The following is a 23,880-nucleotide window of genomic DNA, read 5'->3' on the forward strand; positions in this document are numbered from 1 at the left end:
TCAACACAAAAAAGACTCGCGCACCACACGACGTTCTTGATGAAACAAAATAATTTTGTTACGCGATAAACCTAACGAACTCGGATCGTTTTTATCGAAAACTATATAAAGAGAACAAAAAATCTCATCGGCCAACGAACGCGCGAACTAAGTAAAATGAAAAAGAAGAAGAAGAAGACCAATCACCCCATGCACACAAACAGCGACACAAAAGAGACGAAAATAACACAAAAAACAAGACTGCGCGTCCTCATAGGTACTGCACTAATGATCAATGAACTCACTTGATTGTTCAAAAATCAAATCGAATTGATTTAAAGTAATTGCCAAAGTGTAGAAACAATTTAAACCGTTAATAGTTTGCGACGACCCGAACACAACGTGGACAATTTTTAAAGGCAGAAATAAATAAAACAAAACAAAAAATACCAACAACATTAAAAAATAGGATTCACAACAAAAAAGGGCATATATCTCCCACACATACTTAAAAAAAAATCAAGTAAACACGCAACATGGAACGAACTCACCAGATGATAGTTGATAATCCTCCACTCGCAGAAATTGTTCGCTTTCATAGATGAAGAAGTCCACCTTCCATCTTTGAAACACAACCGCCACCGATCACTCGCAAACCAACATCACTGAACCAATGAGCCTCCCACCCAACACCCAGACTCGGTAGTCAACACCACCCACCACCGTTAGAGCACAACGCCAGCATGTCATCTGTTTACCAACAAAGCGCGATGACACCAAACACTCCATTTGAATGATCTTTATTTTATTGGATGTTTATTAAGTCACCACATTTGAATAGGCTTTATTAAATCTTCTTATCTTTGATTCGGCGAGCAGCAGTTGCTGCACTTCCAGGTCGCTCTGATGCTTCTGGACCGTCGTTGCCTTCACGGCGTCTTTCCACAGACAACAGACGTTTGGGCTCGATTCTTCCCTTGTGTAAATCATTGCTACAGTTTTTTTAGTTGTAGCAATCCGTTTGTGGCGCTGCAGTCGCTTTTTCCTGACACATTGCCCACTGTCAAAATATCGCTTTCCGCCTCATGTCATTTTCCACTTTGTTTGTTTTCAACGTTTGTAATCGTTTGTTCTGGATGAAAAGTTGATTTCGGCCGATTTCAACAAAATCTCTCGCGCTTGCAGCTGCTTGACAAATGTGAGGCAACCAAAGTGGCCAACCTGGTTCCTGAACCGATTTTAGCCCCGACGGATTGCCGATTGGAGTACGGCGTCGTTATTTGTGTTCCTTGTCAGCATGATTCGCAAAATGACCTCTATGATGGGGCTACGCTTCTTGAACCTGGTGCCACTCATGGAAGAGGGTGGGAAGGGGAAGGTGTGGGGGTGTTTGAGGATCGCTTGCACTGGAAATCCGATGGGGGAAACTGACGCGCCGGGGAGAACATTCAAGATTTAGGCCTTTGGTATGGCGTTTAGGGTTCGCCGGAAGTGGCGGCACTTGAAGGTGGGGTGGGTTTCGAGGGCGTTGAAGAGGTTGGTGTCTTAGACGTGAGGGTTGAAGTGATCGTGGTAGCTGGTTTGTCGGTTCCGGAGATAATCTTCGGAATGCGGTCGTTTGGGGTCAAAACGTTTACGGGGTTGGCCGTGATAATAGCTCTTGCTGACGGTGCCGATGGCTTCCAGACTCTATCGGAACCAGTTCCGGATTGTTTCGTTTCTGGTTCCGGATCTTTTCTCCTCCAAAAAACGCTTGCCCATCCTCCCGATTTCCACCGGGTCTCCTCCTCCTTTTCGCTCTCCTCTGTTGGTTTTGTTTATAAACACAACCAGCAATAATTTGACAGCCTCATGCGCGGCCTTGGTTGCTGTGTTTATAAAAGCATCAAACTAGACTATTTTTTTAATATCGATAATTACATGAAAAAAAACATCTATGTGCTCGTAAATCGTGTTAATTAACAATTTAAGTAGATTTACTATAGCATAAAAACTTAATCTTTACTTGTTTACATTTTTTCGAAAAATTGAAATAAAATATTTTTTAAAAAATTTTGGGTGATGCATTTTTAAACACACCTTCTCAGAAAACCATCATGGCTGCTTTAGAGAGTGGCAATAGGCTAACAGATGGCGCTAGTAGATTAGCAGGATGCGGCTGCCATGTTTTTACACACGATTTTCAAATTATTTTGTTCTAGCCGCTACGTCTGTTGTCTGTGGTCTTTCCAAGCAAGCTGCTTCCGGAGTTCCTCAAGCTGGTCATATAAAGAAATTAAGATTATAATGTAAACATGATGAGAAATATATCTTATTTGAATCTAAATAAAAGCTATTTCTTTGAGCTAACATATTTCAATGATCTTTATGTTATTGGCTCGCCGTTTATTCAATATACTTCTTATTTTAAATTTTCTGATGCTACATTTGAACGAAGTGTCAAGCTGACTTTTTTTTTACTGTGAGCAGACACGGACCACTGCGACGCTTGCGTATCTATTATAGTATGATCTGTTCTCAGGTTTTCTGTTTTGCTGCTGTCTACAGTCTGCCAAACGATCATCTTCCGTAACGCTATTGTTTGAGCGAGACAGTATTGACAAATTATTCGAGCAGTTGCCCCCTCTCATTCCCCAGAACAATGCCATGCAACACGAGCACGAGAGACCGATCCGAGGACGTGGAGATGGGCGAGATTGAGCGGAAATCTCGTTTATTTTTTACCCATCTAGAGATCGTTACCGATCATATAGCCCAATCTTCAGCTCGAATTTTGCTTGAGAGCATGTGACCGAGTCGAAAGTAACATTTGAAGCTCTTCTCTGTGTACTGCTACAGAGTTCTTCAACGCTCAGACTCAGTCGCCAACAGATCGTCCGAGAGCTTGGATGGGTCTCAAAGCCTCCCCGGGATTTGACAAAGTAAATTCCCGCAGCAGCCGAAATCCCCCTCGACCGCCACCTTCCCCTTTTGCCTCGCCAGATGGGGTTCAAGCCACCGACCTTCCGGTTACAAAGCGAAACCCGTACCACTACACTACGGGAGCTCGGCATCCGAAGGCCTTGGCAACATTTCACTTCGGATATTAGGACCTTCTAAGCCAAAAGCTCAATAATTCAATTAAAAAACCACAGAGTCTGTTCCAAAACTTTCTCGTTGGGAATAGTTGAGAATCGAACCCAGGTCCATTCGCTTATAAAGCGAACATCGTAACCACTGAGCTACGACTGCTTCCTATTTTTTAAAATTAATTCTTTTGCACACTAAGTAAAAATTTCAAGAAATGCAGTTATGCATTCCTTACCATACTGAGGGAAAGCTATAAAATCACTTGAAAAATTAACATCTTAATTAGACCTCCTAGACCCACCTTTGGGGTCGGTGGTGCAGTGGTAAGCGTGGTTGCCTCTCACCCTAGTTGACCTGGGTTCGGTCCCAGTCAGCCCCGGTAACATTTTTCGAGACGAGATTTGTCTGATTACGCCTTCCGTCGGACGGGGAAGTAAATGTTGGCCCCGGTTTAATCTAGAACTTAGGTCGTAAGCTCAGTCCAGGTGTAGGAGTCGTCTCCCTCGGTCTTGTCTCAGTGGAGTAGTAGGCAGTTGGACTCACAATCCAATGGTCGTCAATTGGATCCTAAAATTAAGCTTTAGTTTGCGATATTATTGTTCACATTGATAAAGCTTATTTTTCTGAGTACAATACTGCCGTTCTGCGCATAATTGTCCCATGTTCAAAGAAGTGCAACTGAGAAAAACGCGATTGCAATTTTTCGACCGATTTCTGTGTTTCTACGCATAATTGGGTCCTAAAATGAAGCATAGGTTGCTGATATTCTTGTTTACAGCACAGACAACAGACGTTTGGGCTCGATTCTTCCCTTGTGTAAATCATTGCTACAGTTTTTTTAGTTGTAGCAATCCGTTTGTGGCGCTGCAGTCGCTTTTTCCTGACACATTGCCCACTGTCAAAATATCGCTTTCCGCCTCATGTCATTTTCCACTTTGTTTGTTTTCAACGTTTGTAATCGTTTGTTCTGGATGAAAAGTTGATTTCGGCCGATTTCAACAAAATCTCTCGCGCTTGCAGCTGCTTGACAAATGTGAGGCAACCAAAGTGGCCAACCTGGTTCCTGAACCGATTTTAGCCCCGACGGATTGCCGATTGGAGTACGGCGTCGTTATTTGTGTTCCTTGTCAGCATGATTCGCAAAATGACCTCTATGATGGGGCTACGCTTCTTGAACCTGGTGCCACTCATGGAAGAGGATGGGAAGGGGAAGGTGTGGGGGTGTTTGAGGATCGCTTGCACTGGAAATCCGATGGGGGAAACTGACGCGCCGGGGAGAACATTCAAGATTTAGGCCTTTGGTATGGCGTTTAGGGTTCGCCGGAAGTGGCGGCACTTGAAGGTGGGGTGGGTTTCGAGGGCGTTGAAGAGGTTGGTGTCTTAGACGTGAGGGTTGAAGTGATCGTGGTAGCTGGTTTGTCGGTTCCGGAGATAATCTTCGGAATGCGGTCGTTTGGGGTCAAAACGTTTACGGGGTTGGCCGTGATAATAGCTCTTGCTGACGGTGCCGATGGCTTCCAGACTCTATCGGAACCAGTTCCGGATTGTTTCGTTTCTGGTTCCGGATCTTTTCTCCTCCAAAAAACGCTTGCCCATCCTCCCGATTTCCACCGGGTCTCCTCCTCCTTTTCGCTCTCCTCTGTTGGTTTTGTTTATAAACACAACCAGCAATAATTTGACAGCCTCATGCGCGGCCTTGGTTGCTGTGTTTATAAAAGCATCAAACTAGACTATTTTTTAATATCGATAATTACATGAAAAAAAAACATCTATGTGCTCGTAAATCGTGTTAATTAACAATTTAAGTAGATTTACTATAGCATAAAAACTTAATCTTTACTTGTTTACATTTTTTCGAAAAATTGAAATAAAATATTTTTTAAAAAATTTTGGGTGATGCATTTTTAAACACACCTTCTCAGAAAACCATCATGGCTGCTTTAGAGAGTGGCAATAGGCTAACAGATGGCGCTAGTAGATTAGCAGGATGCGGCTGCCATGTTTTTACACACGATTTTCAAATTATTTTGTTCTAGCCGCTACGTCTGTTGTCTGTGTTTACAGTGATAAAGCTTATTTTTCTTAGTACAATGATCCTTTGTACGACCACTAAGAGTTTAAAATGGATTTTTAAATCAATTTTTAAAAATTAACCGCGCGGTCCTTCTTGACAGAAAAGCTCCTACTTGACAGCTCGTTCCAAGGGGACCATAGTTGTTCCTGAGCAATTCTCTACGAAATCGGTCTTTTTTCTTCAATTTTAATTTTTGTATTTTTTAATCCGACTGAAACTTTTTTGGTGCCTTCGGTATGCCCAAAGAAGCCATTTTGCATCATTAGTTTGTCCATATAATTTTCCATACAAATTTGGCAGCTGTCCATACAAAATGATGTATGAAAATTCAAAAATCTGTATCTTTTGAAGGAATTTTTGATCGATTTGGTGTCTTCGGCAAAGTTGTAGGTATGGATACGGACTACACTGGAAAAAATAATACACGGTAAAAAAATTTGGTGATTTTTTATTTAACTTTTATCACTAAAACTTGATTTACAAAAAACACTATTTTTAATTTTTTATTTTTGATATGTTTTAGAGGACATAAAATGCCAACTTTTCAGAAATTTCAGGTTGTGCAAAAATCATTGACCGAGTTATGAATTTTTAATCAATACTGATTTTTCAAAAATCGAAATTTTGGTCGTAAAATTTTCAACTTCATTTTCGATGTAAAATTAAATTTGCAATCAAAAGTACTTTAGTGAAATTTTGATAAAGTGCACCGTTTTCAAGTTATAGCCATATTTAAGTGACTTTTTTGAAAATAGTCGCAGTTTTTATTTTAAATTAGTGCACATGTTTGCCCAGTTTTGAAAAAATATTTTGAAAAGCTGAGAAAATTCTCTATATTTTGCTTATTCGGACTTTGTTGATAAGACCTTTAGTTGCTGAGATATTGCAATGCAAAGGTTTAAAAACAGGAAAATTGATGTTTTCTAAGTTTCACCCAAACAACCCACCATTTTCTATCGTCAATATCTCAGCAACTAATGGTCCGATTTTCAATGTTAATATATGAAACAATTGTGAAATTTTCCGATCTTTTCGAAAAAATATTTTCAAAATTTTCAAATCAAGACTAACATTTTAAAAGGGCGTAATATTGAATGTTTGGCCTTTTGAAATGTTAGTCTTGATTTGAAAATTTTGAAAATATTTTTTTCGAAAAGATCGGAAAATTTCACAATTGTTTCATATATTAACATTGAAAATCGGACCATTAGTTGCTAAGATATTGACGATAGAAAATGGTGGGTTGTTTGGGTGAGACTTAGAAATCATCAATTTTCCTGTTTTTAAACCTTTGCATTGCAATATCTCAGCAACTAAAGGTCGTATCAACAAAGTCCGAATAAGCAAAATATAGAGAATTTTCTCAGCTTTTCAAAATATTTTTTCAAAACTGGGCAAACATGTGCACTAATTTAAAAATGAAAACTGCGACTATTTTCAAAAAGTCACTTAAATATGGCTATAACTTGAAAACGGTGCACTTTATCAAAATTTCACTAAAGTACTTTTGATTGCAAATTTAATTTTACATCGAAAATGAAGTTGAAAATTTTACGACAAAATTTCGATTTTTGAAAAATCAGTATTGATTAAAAATTCATAACTCGGTCAATGATTTTGCACAACCTGGAAATTGGCATTTTATGTCCTCTAAAACATATCAAAAATAAAAAATTAAAATAGTGTTTTTTGTAAATCTAGTTTTAGTGACAAAAGTTAAATAAAAATCACCAAATTTTTTTACCGTGTATTATTTTTCTAGTGTAGTCCGTATCCATACCTACAACTTTGCCGAAGACACCAAATCGATCAAAAATTCCTTCAAAAGATACAGATTTTTGAATTTTCATACATCATTTTTGTATGGACAGCTGCCAAATTTGTATGGAAAATTATATGGACAAACTAATGATGCAAAATGGCTTCTTTGGGCATACCGAAGGCACCAAAAAAGTTTCAGTCGGATTAAAAAATACAAAAAAAAATCGAATGACCGAAATCCTAGAGAACTGCTCTCCTTCGAAAAAATGTTGTCTTGTCAAATTATTTTTTTTTTGCATTAAAATAAAAAAAAGGTGATCAGAAATGGTTTTTAATCGTGTTTTTTTTACCGTTGTACATAAAAATTTACATAGGGATTTAGTGCCCAATTCTTTGGTGAGTTTTCAAAAAAGCCGTAAAAAACAACGTGACGACCGTAATTTTCGTTTTTCTCCAAGTTGAAACAAACTTTCATTTAATTTTAATTTAGGGGACATGCAGGGCGTGTGGATGAACAATCTCAAGCATTTTTGAAATTAGTTTTTTGTAAGTAGGACGAATACCGATGCAAAAAGGGCTTTGTTTACCAACGGCTCTTACGTCCTTTTGGAAACTAATCCGAGAATCATTGGATTTTACGTATTTTAAAACAAATTCTTGACCCTACTCGTTTGTTCACCTACTCTAATTCCCTTCTTGACGTCTCCCCCGTCATTCGCTTTCGTGATGCGTCGTCGCTGCGCTTTTCCTTTTCTACTCTGGTTACTCCTTCTGCTCTAATCAATCTCGCGACTAGCGCATGTCGCTTCTTGATTCACCACGCTCTCTCCCCCGTCCAGAGATGCCAAATGTACGGCATTATTCGTTGCGTTCCTGCTTCTTACCGTGGATGTACCACTATGATTTCCACGCGATTTGATATCCCTGGCCAATGGTCTCTCTCCGCGTTTCTTATCTTTTTCAACGCTCGCTCTCTCTGCTCTTGCGCTCTGCTATCAGCCGTGCGCGTGAGCGCGATGGCGCGCTAGCATCGTCCAGCGCCAGAGCGGGATGACTGGTGCCACACGCGGAGCTGTGTTCGCTCCAAGCTGGTGGCCGTCCGTCCGCGGCGGTTCAGAGACTTTCAGTTTCACCCAGGCCGCGGACCGTTCAAGTCGTGACAGCTCTCCCACAGCTCACACTACACTACACACAGCGGAGTTCAAAGTCGCGACACAGCGTTCTCACGAGCGAGGCAGAGAGTTCTGGTTCGACACTACTGTCTGTCCGGAGTTGACCGCGGGTCCGTGCTAGCATCCGTCACTTCCGGTAACGTTTCATATCCGGCGTTGAATCGACGGAGGAAGAGCCCAGGAAAAATTCCTTCAAATCGCAGCAATCGCTGAAACGTCAAAAAAGAGAGCACAGTGCGCGACAAAATACACACCGTTCTACACACATTCACACACGCGCGAAGCGCGAAAGAGAGGTAAATACAGACACACATTTGGTTTCGTTGTTGGTGAAAGAGGGACGGAGCACGCGACTAGTTCTAGGGAGAAATTTGCGTGGTTTTCCACACGCGCGCACACACACACACAGCTACACAGCGATACACGCACACATACACACTTGAACAAGTCGCGTCGCGAAGAAGGGAACACAGGAACAATCGGAAAAACGACACCACCCCCGCGCGCAGCGCCTTCTTAGATATTCTTGCTTCCGGTTTCCGGTTTTTCCATTTCTGAAAACGTCAGGTTTGTCGCGTAATTGTGACAGCAGGTCTGTCAAGAAAATAGTTGTTCGAATTTAATTGTTTTTGATATCAGGCGTGTGCGTGGAGGGTCCGTGCGTGAAAAGAGGAAAAGAAGAGAAGGCCGAAAGTGGTATAGAGAGAGCGAAAATCCATTGTTTTAGCAGGGAAGAAGAGAGCGAAAGCTGATAGCAAAAAAAGAGAGCTCGCGCAAAACGGTAGATAATTGCGGGAGGAAAAATCACGGCACTCTGCGTGCGTATTGTTTGTGTAGGAGTGTGTGTGTGTTGCGTCGCGCGTCTCGGCGTAGACTTGAGAGAAAGAGAAATAAAGGAAGAAAGAGGAAAATCAAGTAAAATAATAGTAAATTTAAGCAGCTCGGCGAATTGCGGTGCGAGAGGAAAAAAGTCGCGGAGTAAAGAAAGCAAAGAATCGTAAAGAAGTAAAGCATCAAAAGAGGAAAAGTGAAGCAAGCAAGTGAATAAAGGAAAAAGTGTATGGGTGTGCAAATTGTGCAATAAAATCAATCCAAGAGTTTTAGTCTTGTTGTGGTCGCGCGCGTGATTGTTTTGTTTGCTCCGCCAAACAAAGCAGCAGTTTGACACTTGAGCATCAACCCACCAACCACCCAACCCCCCCTTTTAAAACCGGCACCACGGCGGCGTCAAACGGCACCAAGATTTTCCCGATCGAGTCAATCGGCGGTGGCCACCAGCAGCAGCAGCAGCAGTTGCAGTACTCCCCGTACGGCAGCGGCGGCACTAGCGGCCTCGGTGGCAACAACCCCCAAATGATCATGGCGTTCAATGGTTCGAACGGGGCCGGGGGTGGCGGCGGCGGTGGCCAGGACGGACCGCACAACAAGCGGCTCTGCACCGGCCAGGAGATGATCGAGACGATTCCGCTGAACAGTCGGGTAAGTTTTCCGAAGGAGGGGTAGGGGAGCAAGGAAAATGGTGGAAAACGGGGCACCCTTTCCAATATCGAAGGAATTCGTTCGTAGTCTGGAACTGTCCCGCGCGAGGGTGATTGCGGGTGGGGTTCGGGTTTCATTCATAGTCTCCCTTCTATTGACGAAACAGAAGGGTGTAGAGGTAGCAGCAGCAGCAAGGAATTATTTTTGGGATTTTCCCTTGTCCGTGCTGGCTGGAGTTGTGTTTGTGTCCACCAGGCAGTTGTACGGACTCTGTGCGGTATCAGAAAGGACGAAAATGGCTCACAAATACAGATGCGTGAAATGACAGCGTCGATGTTGTAGGGAAAAAGGGAAAATGGGTGAACCAAAAAGGGTGGGTGGATGAATGGGGAAAACAGGACGAAAAATGCCGGAAAAGTGTGTGCTGCCTAGGAATTGCTGATTAGGAAGCCTTCTGTTCGCTCAATTATTTTGGTGTAGGAAATTGTTAGTATTTTAAACTGTTTTCTAGATTTGTTATTTTTTTGACAAACTGGGTGATACATCATTATTTTAACATAAATTCTGGAGCAACAAAAGAAGAAGGCGGACAAGTATATTTACAGTTAGAACTATATTTGCTAATTCTCAAGCTTCAGGTCAATTTTGCACAAAATTCTCAAAATAGATCATGCTGCCAAAATGCTTATAATCCTTGCCGTCCTTATCCAAATGTGGGTCGGATTTTCATTTTCTTAAAAAAAAATAAGAATAATATTGACAATCACAAATTGTTTATTCCAAAAGCAATATTTTTTAAGGAATCATAAAATAAATTTGATTAAATCTTGGACTTACGTTTGTCCAAACGTTTTATATCACCACAGAAGTTTTTTTTTCATTATCTCTTTGTCTATACGATCAACATAAACAGTAACAGTAACACAAGATACTGAATATCTTTAAAAAAATGTTTTGGAAATTTTTACCTTGGGCATGAGTAAGGACCTCGACGCCGTTAGCAATGTTGGCTTTAAAATAAAATTTCGTGATAATATCACTTCCCCCCAGCCAACATTTTTGCCATGCGAAGCGGGCCTCGACGCTGTGTCTAGGTTTAATTCCTAGCTAGGAGCCATCAGTGTCTTAAGAGGTGGTCCCAAGGCCGAGTAGGAGTTCATGAAGCAAATCAAATTAGTCGTCTCCCACCCCTTTTAAATTGAAAAATGAACTCTGAAACCAGCGCTTACTCACAACAGAAACAGAGGCCTCTTTTAGGCATTGTAGGATAGAATAGATTTTGAAATTTATTTAAAAAAAATATTATTACGTAGCATTTTGATATGTCAAAATTTCCATAGAGTCTCGGTCAATCAATAGTGCGATGATATCGGACAAAATTCGTTAATCTATTGAACTAACGGTTTTTGGATTATGGTTGTATCGACCATTGTTGCGAATCGAGGGTCTACTGGAGTCTTGACGATCAAATGGAGCCTAACATTTCAAAAGGGTGCATGGGTTTTGTGAACAGGAGTGTGTCTCCTTCACTCAAATGACAGTTTACATAAGGTATAATAGAGATGCACTCTTGTTTGCAAAGCTCTATGCCCTAATGAAATGAATGGCATGAAATAGTCGTCTTAATTACTAGTGTTCAACTTATGAACTGTTCATTTATGTTTATTGGTTTTGGAAGCGGCAAGACTGGTTTAAAAACAAGATCCTTTATCTTATTTGGCGTTATAATAAAACATTCGGGGATTTGAGATTAAATTTACTTTCAGACAGTTTAGTTTAGGTTGTTGATTAAAGTTAGATAGTTTTCCGTCGATGAATAATTGGACTGAAATGATTAGTTGATTTGAACGAAGTGTAACATTTCATTGGCAGATCTGTTTCTAGTTGTAATGTACGACAAGACTATTGACGGACGTGACAGGTCGGCAGTTAGTTTTCATCTTTTTCTCTAGTATTTTTATTTCCTTTAAATTTGGAATACATCATAGGTTTCTTTTGTATAGATCTCCGATTAGTTACATTTTCGTATTTAATTAACTAATAATTTAATTTATTCCGGGCCTTCTTACTTTGAATCACAATTTCAGATTTTCTTTATTCAGTGTTAAACTTAGATTACCGTAACTGCTCAAATCATCCAAGTTCTTACTACTCACATCAACACTAATTTTCTTTCACCTCCCCCTCCCGATCCCCTATATCTTCCGGTGGTGTTCATTTGGTATGCAATACTAGTTCGGCCACTACCCTTTTTTCCACAAGAAACCGGACTTGGACTGACTTGAGGCCGCGTCCCCCACCTTGCTCCGTAAAACGAAACGAAAACGAAAACGAAAACGAAAAATGTTTTGGAAATTTTTAATGTTGGTAAAAAATTGATTGTCTAAGTTTTGAAGTTTTGAAAATTAACTGTCGAAAAAATAATCAAAATCATGGTCGAACAAATTTCTCGTTCCTCCGGAACCTTCCTATGAATTTATTTAAATAAGATTGATTCAGAGCAGAGTTGGATATCTTAAAAATGATCATTAAAATATAAATATAACAACCTTATTTGTAGGGCTAGGGATTTTTCACGGCAAAAAATCGAAATTACGCGGCATGTTAGTTTTTGAAACCATGGATTTCACGGCAATTTCAAGGCACTCTAAAATCTGCTCAAAATAGCCACAAAAATGTTCTATTTAAGCATAATTATGTACAGAAAAGTGTCTGATAAAGTTAGCAGTAGTTCCAGATACAAGTAAAATTTTAAATATTTTGAAATTATGCAGAATTTTCGCCACCTAAATTATTATTCAGCTATTTAAATTTTACTGAGATTTTAGAAAAAGAAATATCTTTAAAACGAAGCAAATCCTTAAAGTAATCAGCAAAATAAATGTGATACACATTTTGTTTATTTTCATAAATTTCAGCAAAAGAGAATTTTTGCATTAAAAAAAGTTTGCATTTGAAGTAATGTTGTTTGCAGTATTTTATTTTGAATTTAATTATAAATTCCAGAAAATTATGATACCATGAGCAATTCCAGCTCAAATCATGAATTTTTCCGGTCTTTGTACCCGACCCTCTCAGACTTGTTATCCTAGGCCTATCCAGGTTTTTAAGCGAAAATGACGTTCGAAAGTTGAACGCCCGAAATGTCAAAATCACGCAGTTGTACCAACATTACGAAAAAAGTGTGCCATGGCATGACAGCCACATTTTTTTTCTAATGTTGGTGCTACTGCGCGATTTTGACATTTCGGACGTTCACCATTCGAACGCCATCTTCGCTTAAAAACCTCGATATAAGCCATTTTTGTGTATATGGAGCCAAATGTACTCAAAAATGACATTTGAGAAGATCGAAAATTCGATGGCCAATGTTCCACGATGGAGTTTCTATCATTATCCAACCGAAGATTGGATCCGAAGACTGCGGATCGAAGGAAAAATGAAGTTACCGAATAAATAAAATCTATTTGCAAACATTGTTGGGTTACGTTTATTTCAATTGTGACGTTGTATGAAGTGTCTCTTCCGCAAATGGCCATTACTCCAAGCCGCTCCCTTTCCTGGAGCGGACACTCCCGACACAGGTACCAATGAGCTCGTTCCTACAGCAGACTTCTCACCGTCGCCGAACGCTCTCCGCCACTTTATCGCTGCAAGTCGCATCACGTCGGAGCTGATTAGTACCGTGTAAATTAACGAAATTTGTAAAAATGACCGGGATTTTCTTTTATTTAAAGCAGAAATCAATATAAAAAAACATAATTTGAAGCAAAGGGCCAAATTGATTTCAATTTTGTTTATAAACAACATCTTGTTTGTCCCTTGAGATAACACGATTTCAAAACAAAACATCTCCAGTTTTCACATTGGTCCTTTATAGTAAAGGGGCTATGTGGATGTTGAAAACAAACCCAATCGAAATTACTTTGACCCTTAGTAAAATTGGGATTTATTAATAAAAAAAATCAACTTTTTGAACTTTTTTCGATATATAGCGATAGTTGAAGACTTAGTGCATCATTTGCATGAAAAATCTCGTTTGTTTTGATTTTCGACTTAGGTCCTTTTACATTGTTTTGCTTGAATTATCTATTGTTGATGTATCGATGCCTCTGTGCTCTCTTATGCTAACATACTGAAAACCAGCAAGCTTAGCACAAGAGAGCACAGAGACATCGGTAAAAATGACGAGAATAAATTGAAAAGTAGACGAAAATGAATATATTTCCCCTATGCCTTTGTTCGAAGAAAATTGAAAATTAAATCAAAAGATTTAAACATTTTATGACCGACGTCTGCTCTACCATAAATCTTTAAATTTATGTCTAAAATTTATATCAACCCTCCTCCGCTACCGATTTCCGGGAAACCCGAGATGAAAATTCCAACCCCGAACAATGGCAACGCTGCGACACCCTTGCCTGTTTTCCACTCTTTCGCTTCTTCCTATAAAGAGGAAAATCGTCCGCTCCACCGTCATCTTTGTGTCAATAGTGATCCTCCAGAGGTGTAAGTGTGTGTGTGTGTTGCGTGGCATGCATCAGGACAGGACCGAACCGGCCGCCACCGCGGTAAATGTCGATTATGTAAACACCCTTTCGTCAACAGAAGGGACAAGGTAGCGAGCGAAAGTGGCCACTTGAAGGGTTTTCCACTGGCTGAATGACAAGGAGAGGAAAAAAGTTGCACTTGTGTACAAACATAAATCCTTGCAGGATGACGTATTTATCCTGCTGGTATTTGTGTTGTCTGCTAAAGCGGCTTGAAATTATTCTCCCACGGCGAAATAAGGCCGCCCACGCATCCCCCCCAACACTGTGACTGCGCTGCCTGTCAGTTGGTGGGCGAGTGTTGACAGATCTGTCACTTGCTGCTTCGCGCGGAGGGGGGCTCTGCTTTATTGCTGATTTCCCCGTCATTCAATTTTCTGTTTGCTTTTCCTTCCATGTAGAGAAAAACCTGTCGTCCTTTCTCGGAATTTTCCCACTCTTGTAAAGGCGTATGGTTTGTTCCTTTCTTTTTGGGGAAATTTTCCAATCGCCAGCTTTGAAGTGGGTTCCAGTGACGCAAAATCGGCGCTCGACCGGAAAATGAGCCTTCTGTATTCGTTTCCATCACTCGTGAGCCATGATTCCCTTTGGTTTGGAAGGTTTGGGCATGCCGAATAGTATCAGGATACCAGGTATTGCCATCCGGTGAAGGGAAGCGGAAGATGAGGAATTGATCTGTTTGTTTGTGTTCGTGGGAAGTTTGATGGAAATATGTGACGGTCTTGAAAAAAGGTTATTTATACATAATTTAATATTTCCCTAAATTCGGTTAATTTATTAATTTTTCAACTGATGTACAAATCGGTAAACTGAAATCTATAAAATTGGGTTGTAACACACTCAGATTTGATAAACTTGAATTAACTGCTAAACCAAATTTTGGTTAAGTTCAACCGAAATCGTTAGTTTTCAGTCTACCGATTTACCGACCGATTTTTTCACCTGTTGAAAATTCGGGAGAATCTACCGAATTTGGTAAAAATACGGCAAACGATAAAATTAATGCTTCCATATAAGAGAAGAAGATAAAATTTTCTTTTACTAGGTGAAGATTAAAAAGCATCGAGAGCAAGGTTGCTAATCGATAAAATAATCGTCGATAATATTATCGTGTGACGATAACGGTACAGTCCAGACTCGATTATTCGGAGGTCTCGCATCGAAAAACAAAATTCCGTTGCTTATTTTTGATTGCTGAGCTTAAGTATGACCACCAAACTACTCTAGAGTGTTTTAAAAATTTCAAATCAAAGATGGCGGCCAAAATGTCGGCGATGAAATATTAAAAAATGGCTTTTTGTAATTTTTAAGGCAATCAAATGTTCAAATTTTACAAAAATGGGGTCGCAGAATTTGAATTTGATGTTTAATTGCAAGGAAATTGCAAGGAAATTAAAAAAATCCGAAATCAAAATTTGTTGTTCTTGATTCGATTATTTGAAGTCCCAAACAAACCTTCGGATAATCGATGCTTCGGATAATCGAGTCTGGACTGTAACGATAGACGATAGAACAACCATTACAGTCCAAACTCGATTATCCGAAGCCACGATTATCCGAAGTTAATCCGAAGATAATCTTATCGCCGATAATGGACGATAACTCATTTTCAAAAAAAACCTCAATTCGACCATATCATATCATGATTTTACTAAGAATATATTTTCAAAAAATGTAGTAAGTTTCAAAGTATAAATATATGTATACTCAAAATTGTTCACATAATACCGTATTTTATCGAAAATACACAGAAAAAAAAAACATCTAGAGGGTGACGATTCTCGAGATTTTCAATGTCCCGGGAATCGAGAGTTGAATTTGGCCATTTCCCGGGAATTCCCGGGACCCGGGAGTTTTTTTTTACTATGCCAATAGTGGCAAAATTTAAAAAAGAAAAGTATTAAATTTGTTATTTATTTGTTAAATTTGGTATACTTACTAGTTTACTATAATTGTTTTAAAATGTTTATGAATCATAATTCGCAATGAGTGACTTTTCAGATGTTGCACAAACTTGTTCCATGAACTTCTTATTATAATAGTTTCCCAGTATCGAGATTTTTGCAATATGATAAAGAACGACTCAAAACAACAATTTAATTTTTTTTCATCCTTTTTAAGGTCAACTGTAAATTTTAATTGAAGATATATTTACAGTTATCAGGAAAACCGGAGTATTCACAATTGGCGAACCTTAACTTTACAAAGATTACCGCTCCAGAGTTTAATATTGAGGTTGACGTGAAACATAAAATTACATCGCTTTGACATCAAAAAAGAAATTACCTTGAAAATTAACTTAGGTACTTAGAATTAAAAAAAATAAGGATTGCTATGCTCGAGAGAAGATATGGAATTTGAACTTATCTTGAAAAAGCTTTTACCTCTTAGAAATAATTAATAAAAATAATATTTCTAGAGTTTTTTTTTCATAACGCCCTATAAACACTCTGGATTTATAAAAAAGAAAACATTTCATTTCTGGGGTGTAACTGCAGAGTATGTTTTAAGGTAAATTTTGGGGTCCACATTTTTTGGCTTCTCTCGATTATAGTTATTGGAAGTTTTGACAAGTTAAAATTTAAAAAATAAAAAAATATGAAAATGAAGATTAGAGAAGCATTGGTTTATTTGAATTTGAACATCGAACATTAAACATCCAATGTTCCAAACAATTTTGAATTTTTCAAATAATTCTTGATTAGTTTATATAATTTTGCTTCAATATTTATAAGTTAAAAATTTCCCGGGAGTCTCGACCGAATTTCCCGGGAATCGAGAGGTCCAAAAATGGTCGATTTCCCGGGAATTTTTTCCCGGGAATTCCCGCTCGTCACCCTCTAGGTACATCTTTTATGTCAGAAAAAATGTGTAATTTTACCTCTGGAAATGTGTAATTTTACCACTTTTCTGTTGTAATGTCACTTTTTCAGTCTAAATTGAGGTAAAATTACATCATAAAAGAGGTAATATTCCACCTTCCAAAATTAAAGCTTCCAAATTTACATTATTTTTTTCTGTGTACTCAAATTTAAAAAAAAATTGCAATATGGGTATAAACCAATTTTAAATTTCGTATGCTATTTCAAATTATTATACTTTTTTTGAAAATACAAATTTTTTCACAAATTGAAAATTCGTTTGCTTTTTCAATTTTCAAGAGTTTTTTTTAAATACTAAAATTTTCACAAATTGCCGTATTAACTCAAATTTTCAAAATCTGCAATATGGGTATCAACGATGTGAAATTTTGTATGCTTTTTCACAATAATAAGGTTTTTTTTGGGAAAATTCAAACATTTTCACAAAATACAGTATTTTTTCGAAAGTACTCAAATTTTTATAATTTGCAATATGGGTATCAAACGAACCGAAATTATGTATGCTTTTTTACTTTACTAAAGTTTTTTTTTTGCAAAATATGTTTTTCACATAATACCGTACTTTTCAGAAAATAAAGTTAGGCCGATGCAAATATTTATTGAAGTTTTGAAAATAGCGAGGAATGGACGGAATTTTTTTTCGCATAAAAAAACTTTTCGTGGGACTGTACATTGGTATTTCACGAAAATTTAAAATGTTTTCAAAGGAGTTCAAACATGCTGAATATGATTATAAACGCGGGAAAATGCATTTTTCATTAAAACTTAGAAGTTTTTCCAAAAAATATATTTTTTTCGCCCCCTAATTATTTCGACCAATTTAGAAGGGGGGTGGCGACAAAAACTTTGAAAAATATTTGCATCGGCCTTACACTAGATAAAAAAGCAACCTTTTTTCAATTGCATTTTTCACGCCAAAAATTTAGTTGCGCAAAATAACCATTTTTGAAAAATCTATTATTTTTGTTTGTTTGTCAGTGTTGCCAATTTTTCATAAAAAATAGATTTCAGAAAATCGGTGAAAAGAATCGACTTGATTTTTTTTTGAATTTTTCAATTGAATTTGCAATCGAAAAGAATCGAATTTTCGATAGCGTGCAAAATTGCTTATTTGTTGGTAACGTGATATTTTTTGCGGTAGAAGTCATGACCAAGCTTAATCATCTCTGAAATTTTTTTTCTCCAAAATATCAGAAAATGGGTATAAATTTACTTCAAAGTTGTTTAAGAATGGACCAATGGTTGTTAGTATAAAGCTTCCGAAAGAAAGGCAAACAGGAAAGAATAGGATAACTCACCTACATCACCAAAAAAGCCTCAAATTTTTAAGAGGTCTCAGCCAATAGTTATGCGTCTAATTTTCAGTTTAAACAAACTCATTTTTTTTTGAAATTTTCCGATATATCGAATAAATATATTTTCAAAATATTGAGATAAATCCTAACATGAATGAAAATAAATATATGAATGAACATGAAAAATATATATTTTTTGTTTTTATTTTTTGTTGAAGAATATTTTGATATTTTATTCTGTAATGACATCTGCATTTTGTTTCAAATTTATTTATTTTATTCTTTTTAATGTAAATTTGACATTGTTTTATCCTTTTATTGATATTATGTCTAACAATATTTTGTATGATCTTTCAACACTGCAATGTCACGGTTAGGTTTCATTTCAATTTAAATTCAATTGTGTTTTTATTAGAATTTAACAGTTCTGCTCCAGGATGTTACTTTTGCAATTCAGAGATTTGGAGAACCTTTCAACTGAGATCAATTCATAAGCCTTTGCAGGGAGGATACATATTTCTAAGTTTAGATTTTGCTAACTGGGTGTTCTTTTAGGGAAAATAAATTTTGAGAAAAACCCTAGATCTATGTTTGGCTTAAAAACTAATATCACAGTTGTTGACGGAGGAGTGCTTCGATGAGCGGATTCGTTGACATCCCACATGAAGTCCTGAAGGTTCTCGTTGCCTTTTCGATGCTTGCGTCGATGGTGTCGACGCCGGCCAGCTTGTGTAGATCGTCGGTCGGGTACCACGGGTCCAGGTTGTGCACCATCTTGAGCAGCTTGTTCTGCTTCACCTGGAGTCGCTTTCGGTGCGATTTGGCGCAGTTGCCCCAGACCGCAGCAGCGTAGGTCAGCATTGGACGGATGATGTACTTTATCACTAGCGACTTGTTCTTGATGCTCAGCTTCGACCGCCGATTCAGCAGGGAGTAGAGCGCTTTGGTGGACCGATCCACCTTCCCGATGATGTAGTTCACGTGCTTGTCGTACTTTAGCTTCTTGTCATGTACCACACCCAGGTACGTGACTTCGTCGTCCCACGTTGCAGGCTGGCCGTTGACGCTGATCGATCTACGGGGAAGGTGCCGAGCAGCACGCCTCCTGGTGAAGAAGATGGACTGGGTTTTCCCAGCGTTCAGCTTGATGCGCCACTTCCGCTGAAACTCCTCGAGGTTGTTCTGTGCCGCTTGTAGGTGGGTGACGACGATCTTCGGGTCCTTATCCGATGCCAAGTATGCAGTGTCATCCGCAAAGAATGCGTACGACACTCCATCGATCATCGGCACGTCGGAGGTAAGGATGTTGTAGAGTCGGGCTCAGCACTGATCCTTGGGGCACGCCGAAGGGGATGTTGTGGACGGAAGAACGCTCGCCATTCACCGTCACCGTAAACGACCGCTTTGTCAGGAACGACTCGACGATCTTGACCAGGAACGGCTGGAGGTTCGAGCGGAAGAGCTTGTAGACCACGGCGTCCTGCCACACGGAGTCGTAGGCCTTTTCGACGTCGAGAAGGATCATGCCGGTCGACTTCCCCGCCAGGAAACCGCGCTTCACCATCTCCGAGATACGGGCGAGTTGGTGCACCGTTGAGTGCCCCGGCTTGAAGCCGAACTGCTCGTGTGGGATGAGTTGCTCCGTCTCTAGGTGACGGTTTATCCGGGCGAGGATCACCCGTTCCAGGAGTTTGCTTAGGCTGCTCAAAGGCTGATCGGGCGGTAGTTACCTGGATTGGTTATGTCCTTGTTCGCCTTTGGGATGGCGATCACGTTCGCGTGTTTCCAGCCGGCCGGAAAGTAGCCCAAGGCCAGGCAAGCGTTGAAGATTTTGGTCAGGACGACCAACCCTTTTCTTGGCAGCTGCTTGAGGCACGTATTCCGGATTCCATCTTGCCCCGGAGACTTTCGGTTTTTGAGCTTGCTGATGATCGCCTTGACCTCTTTCGGCTTGACAAGGGCGGCCGGAGGCACGGGAGGAGTTGTCGCTCGGATGTGGCCAAGCGCGTTCTCCACAGCGGCCGATGTTTCGGGATCACCTGGTTGCTCGTTGTTGTGGGCAGCGGCGAATGCACTCGCGAGCGCTTCGGCTTTCGCTGAAGGGCTCGCTACGAGGTCTCCGTTGACGTTCAGCGGGGGGGCTGTACTTGACCGTGTTCCGGAGGTTGCGGGTAAGCTTCCAGAACTTGTTGCTGCCGTTGTTCAGCGTCCTTAGCAAGGAGCCGAAGTTTTTGTAGCGGTGTTCGGCGCTTTTGGTGCTGATGACGTTGTTCAGGTGGGTCACCACCGCTCCGATGAGGTTTCATTTCAGATCATTCGTAAAACAACAGTTTCTGCTAATGTGAAAAATATTTGAAAAGAATGAAGGAAAACCATGAAAATACAAGTTAAAATAAGAGATTTTTAACCAAATTGCAGGGTTTCTGACCCAGCAAATAAATAATGATGGTCAAAATTAAACTTAATGAAAAACACCCTCATCATCGATTGTATATTCCATTACCTCATTAGAACAACTTTCCAAGTTCCCGTTACCTGTGCGTACAACGTGCACTTCTGAACACTTAAACAACCACCAAATCCATCGCAACGTGGCCAAAATCGATAATTGGTAATCAGATTTCCCGAAAACAAGCCCAAGTAAGCAGCAAGTTCGCTGCGTCGTCACAGCTCAAGTAGCATAAGTTTGTTGGTTTTTTTTCTACTTCTTTTCTTTTCATAAGAATGAGCAGAAGCCTTCCCGTGGAGTCGCGTTTCATGCATTTGCCCGCAAGGGCCTTGGGTTGTTGTGGGTACCAAGTAGACCAGACACCTCATTGCTATTCAAGACCACGGCAATGGCAACGTTCAGGCCAAACAAAAGTAAAAGCTCTCCTCTTTCTTTGACGGCGGCGGCTGAAGTTTGTTGTCTTCGCCACCAGTCGGTTGTCGTGGGAGTTGTTTCGGTGACTGGTGCAAACGCATAAGTAAATGTTGTTTAGGCCGACGGGGAAGAAGCGCTGTCCTGGAATGTAAGAAACAAAAACAAAAAAAAAATCAATAAACAACGTTCAGGGTTGGGAAAAAATGGATATCGTTCGATTAGGCCGGCAATCGGCTCGGAATGTAGGGGAGGTGAAACATGGGTTTGAATTGTTTTACCGATTGAGCCGTTTCGTTGGATTGGACATTTCATCGAATGGGCCATTTCTTCGAACCTGTAGTTTCAATGTGAGGTTGCATTTTGTAGACATTGTCGCTTATTTCAATAGGACTTTTCGACGAACTTGTCGGTTTTCAGAATGGGTCATTTCCTCAAAAGAGCCATTTCGTCGAATTGACCATTTCATCGAAAGAACATTTTCATCAAAAAGGGCTATTACACTAATTTCGCCAAATGTTCAGATTATGACAAAATTCAGTACTATGACCCATTCGACGAAACGGTATATTCTGTCAAACCGAACAAATTTACATTATTTCACGATTTGAGAGGGAGGGAACAAGGCCACGACCTGTTGGGAATTAGCCACCCTAAGCCTAAAGTGTGAAAAAATGCCCCAACGTGTGTGTTATAAAAGTGTGTGGGTGGACGTACATGCACACATGCGGATTGAAGCCAATGTAATCCCGCCCCACTTGTACAGGAATTTGATTTCTGTGATTTGGGAACAAACACGTGCCGGTGTCATTGCCATTCAATGAATGCACCAATTGGTTTGGTTTGCTGGTTGGGTCTGCGTATTTCAACTGGAGGGTTGCCAATCCGGTTAACCTTTTTTTTCTGTGGCCAAACTAAATGGAATTAGTTGATTACATGTACGCAAAAATGAGTTTTTTTTCTTGTTGGATTTTTTTTTATGCTATTTAAAGGTGGAGATTTTCCCTCGTCCCTTTAAAAAAGTGGATCATTTCATCTTCCCTTAAATTTCAATAGAAAAAAATGAATTAAGACTAACTTATTTTAACAGTTCGATTACATTTTTTTTTATTGAGGGTTCAGACAAAAGCCTGAATTTTCGATTTTACCTTTTTGGTAAAAAAAAAACTCTAAAATTCAAATATTTATAAAATACCGTACTTTTTTTGGTTGTTTGGAACAAAATTGACCCCATTTATCAACATTTGTAACATATGTACACAGCAAAAAATCCGATGGTAAAATCGCATGCAAAAGCATGCACATCACCTTCGTCAAAATAAACTTTTAATATTACATACTGCAGGTACATTTTTTGCAAACACAAAAAAAAGTTGCAACCGACGGGATTCAAACCCAGATACCAGCGATGGAATAATCATCATCAAAAGAAAATCTCTGGACGTTCATCAAGAGAAAAAATCCAAAAGGAGCATGGCTCTCCTCTCTCGCGCACGAAAGATCGGTAAAAAGAATTAAAAAAAATCATCATCTTGATTATTCGGTGGAATATCCTTTTCACTACTACACTTGCAAGTGTAACGTCACACGTCGAAAAATGACCTGTCACATTTTGTAGATGGGCAATGTGTGTAAACAAAGCGAAATAAATATTTAAAAGTGGTGCTGACAAGGAAATTCACAAAAAATCATCAGCAGATTGATTTTCTTGGAGAATTTCGGGAGTGATTTTATTTTGCATGATTTGCCTCCTCTCTCTTTCGCGGGTGAAGAAAGTTCGCCAGCGAAATTGATTTTTTTGCGATTATTCCATCCCTGCCAGATACCAACAGTAAGGACTGGCGCCTTAGTCCACTCGGTCATCAGACCGATGAAAATCTGTAAGAATAAACGCATATATCAGCTTGACATTTCGGTCAAGTAGGTTTCCCATACTGATGGGCTACATATTTCAGGGTGTAAAATCACATAAAATTGCATGAAATAATGCAATATTTATTTTACACCCAGGCCTTTTACACGCAGCTGGATTACTACTTTTTTAGCTGTGTAGAAAATATGGCAAAATTATAATTTTCATGCCGAAACTGTTCTGAAAAATCACTAAAACTTCATGAAAACTTAATAAAATAATAATTCTTAAATTTCTAAAATAAGTTAAATTGGAGAAATCGACCTACTAAAATCCAAATCAAAAGAAATTCAGTTGTTTTTAAGTTGCATCGACTAAAAATGTGTCCTGTCAAAAATTAATGCAATCAATCCCCGCGAAATCAAAGCACCACACTCTCTCATACGGTCGCTGCAACGCCTGGCCAATTTTCTCCGCAAAACTGCTCACCAAAAAAAACGAGCCGGTTATTTCATTTTCATAAGCCCCCCCCGGTCCAGTTTCGAGCGTAGACCGTTCTTCTTCCTCTTGTTTTCCTGCTCTTTTTTGGTGGCCGGTGAAAGGGAATCACGATGACCAAACTGGTTTTTCCTTGCCCGACTCCTGCAACTGCGGCCGTGTTGGTCCAATTTCCAGGGCAAAACAAAATAAATAATACCAATCGACAAAGCGAGAGAGGCGAAAGTTAACCCCTCGTACTAAGTTGGACATGTGTGTGTGTGTGTGTGCGTAACTGTGTTGAAAGAAGGAAACGATCAGGTCAGGTTATGATGAACACCTTTTTTGAAACGTCTTGTTTGGCGAAAAAGAACAAGTTTAAGAAGAACCTGTATTTAGGCCAAAAATGCCAGGAACAAAAAAACTGCAG

General features: G+C 39.4%; 1 protein-coding gene across 14 annotated transcripts in view; it reads left to right on the plus strand.

Annotated features, from left to right (window-relative positions):
• Positions 1-7,992: 7,992 nt before the first annotated feature.
• LOC6052855 (heterogeneous nuclear ribonucleoprotein L) overlaps positions 7,993-23,880 on the plus strand; it is a 357,965-nt gene continuing 342,077 nt past the window's right edge. For 5 of the 14 annotated variants that reach the window (XM_038253809.1, XM_038253816.1, XM_038253817.1 and 2 more), the window contains exons 1-2: positions 7,993-8,351; positions 8,996-9,534. In XM_038253809.1, the coding sequence (XP_038109737.1) occupies positions 9,409-9,534 (126 nt within the window). In that variant the 5' untranslated portion in view covers positions 7,993-8,351; positions 8,996-9,408. Of the gene's footprint in view, positions 8,352-8,982; positions 9,535-23,880 lie in introns of all 14 variants that reach the window. The other 9 variants (XM_038253819.1, XM_038253820.1, XM_038253821.1 and 6 more) reach the window with 6 other exon arrangements.

The sequence above is a fragment of the Culex quinquefasciatus genome, chromosome 2 (genome assembly GCF_015732765.1).
Source record: "Culex quinquefasciatus strain JHB chromosome 2, VPISU_Cqui_1.0_pri_paternal, whole genome shotgun sequence".
Classification (NCBI taxonomy): Eukaryota; Metazoa; Arthropoda; class Insecta; order Diptera; family Culicidae; genus Culex; species Culex quinquefasciatus.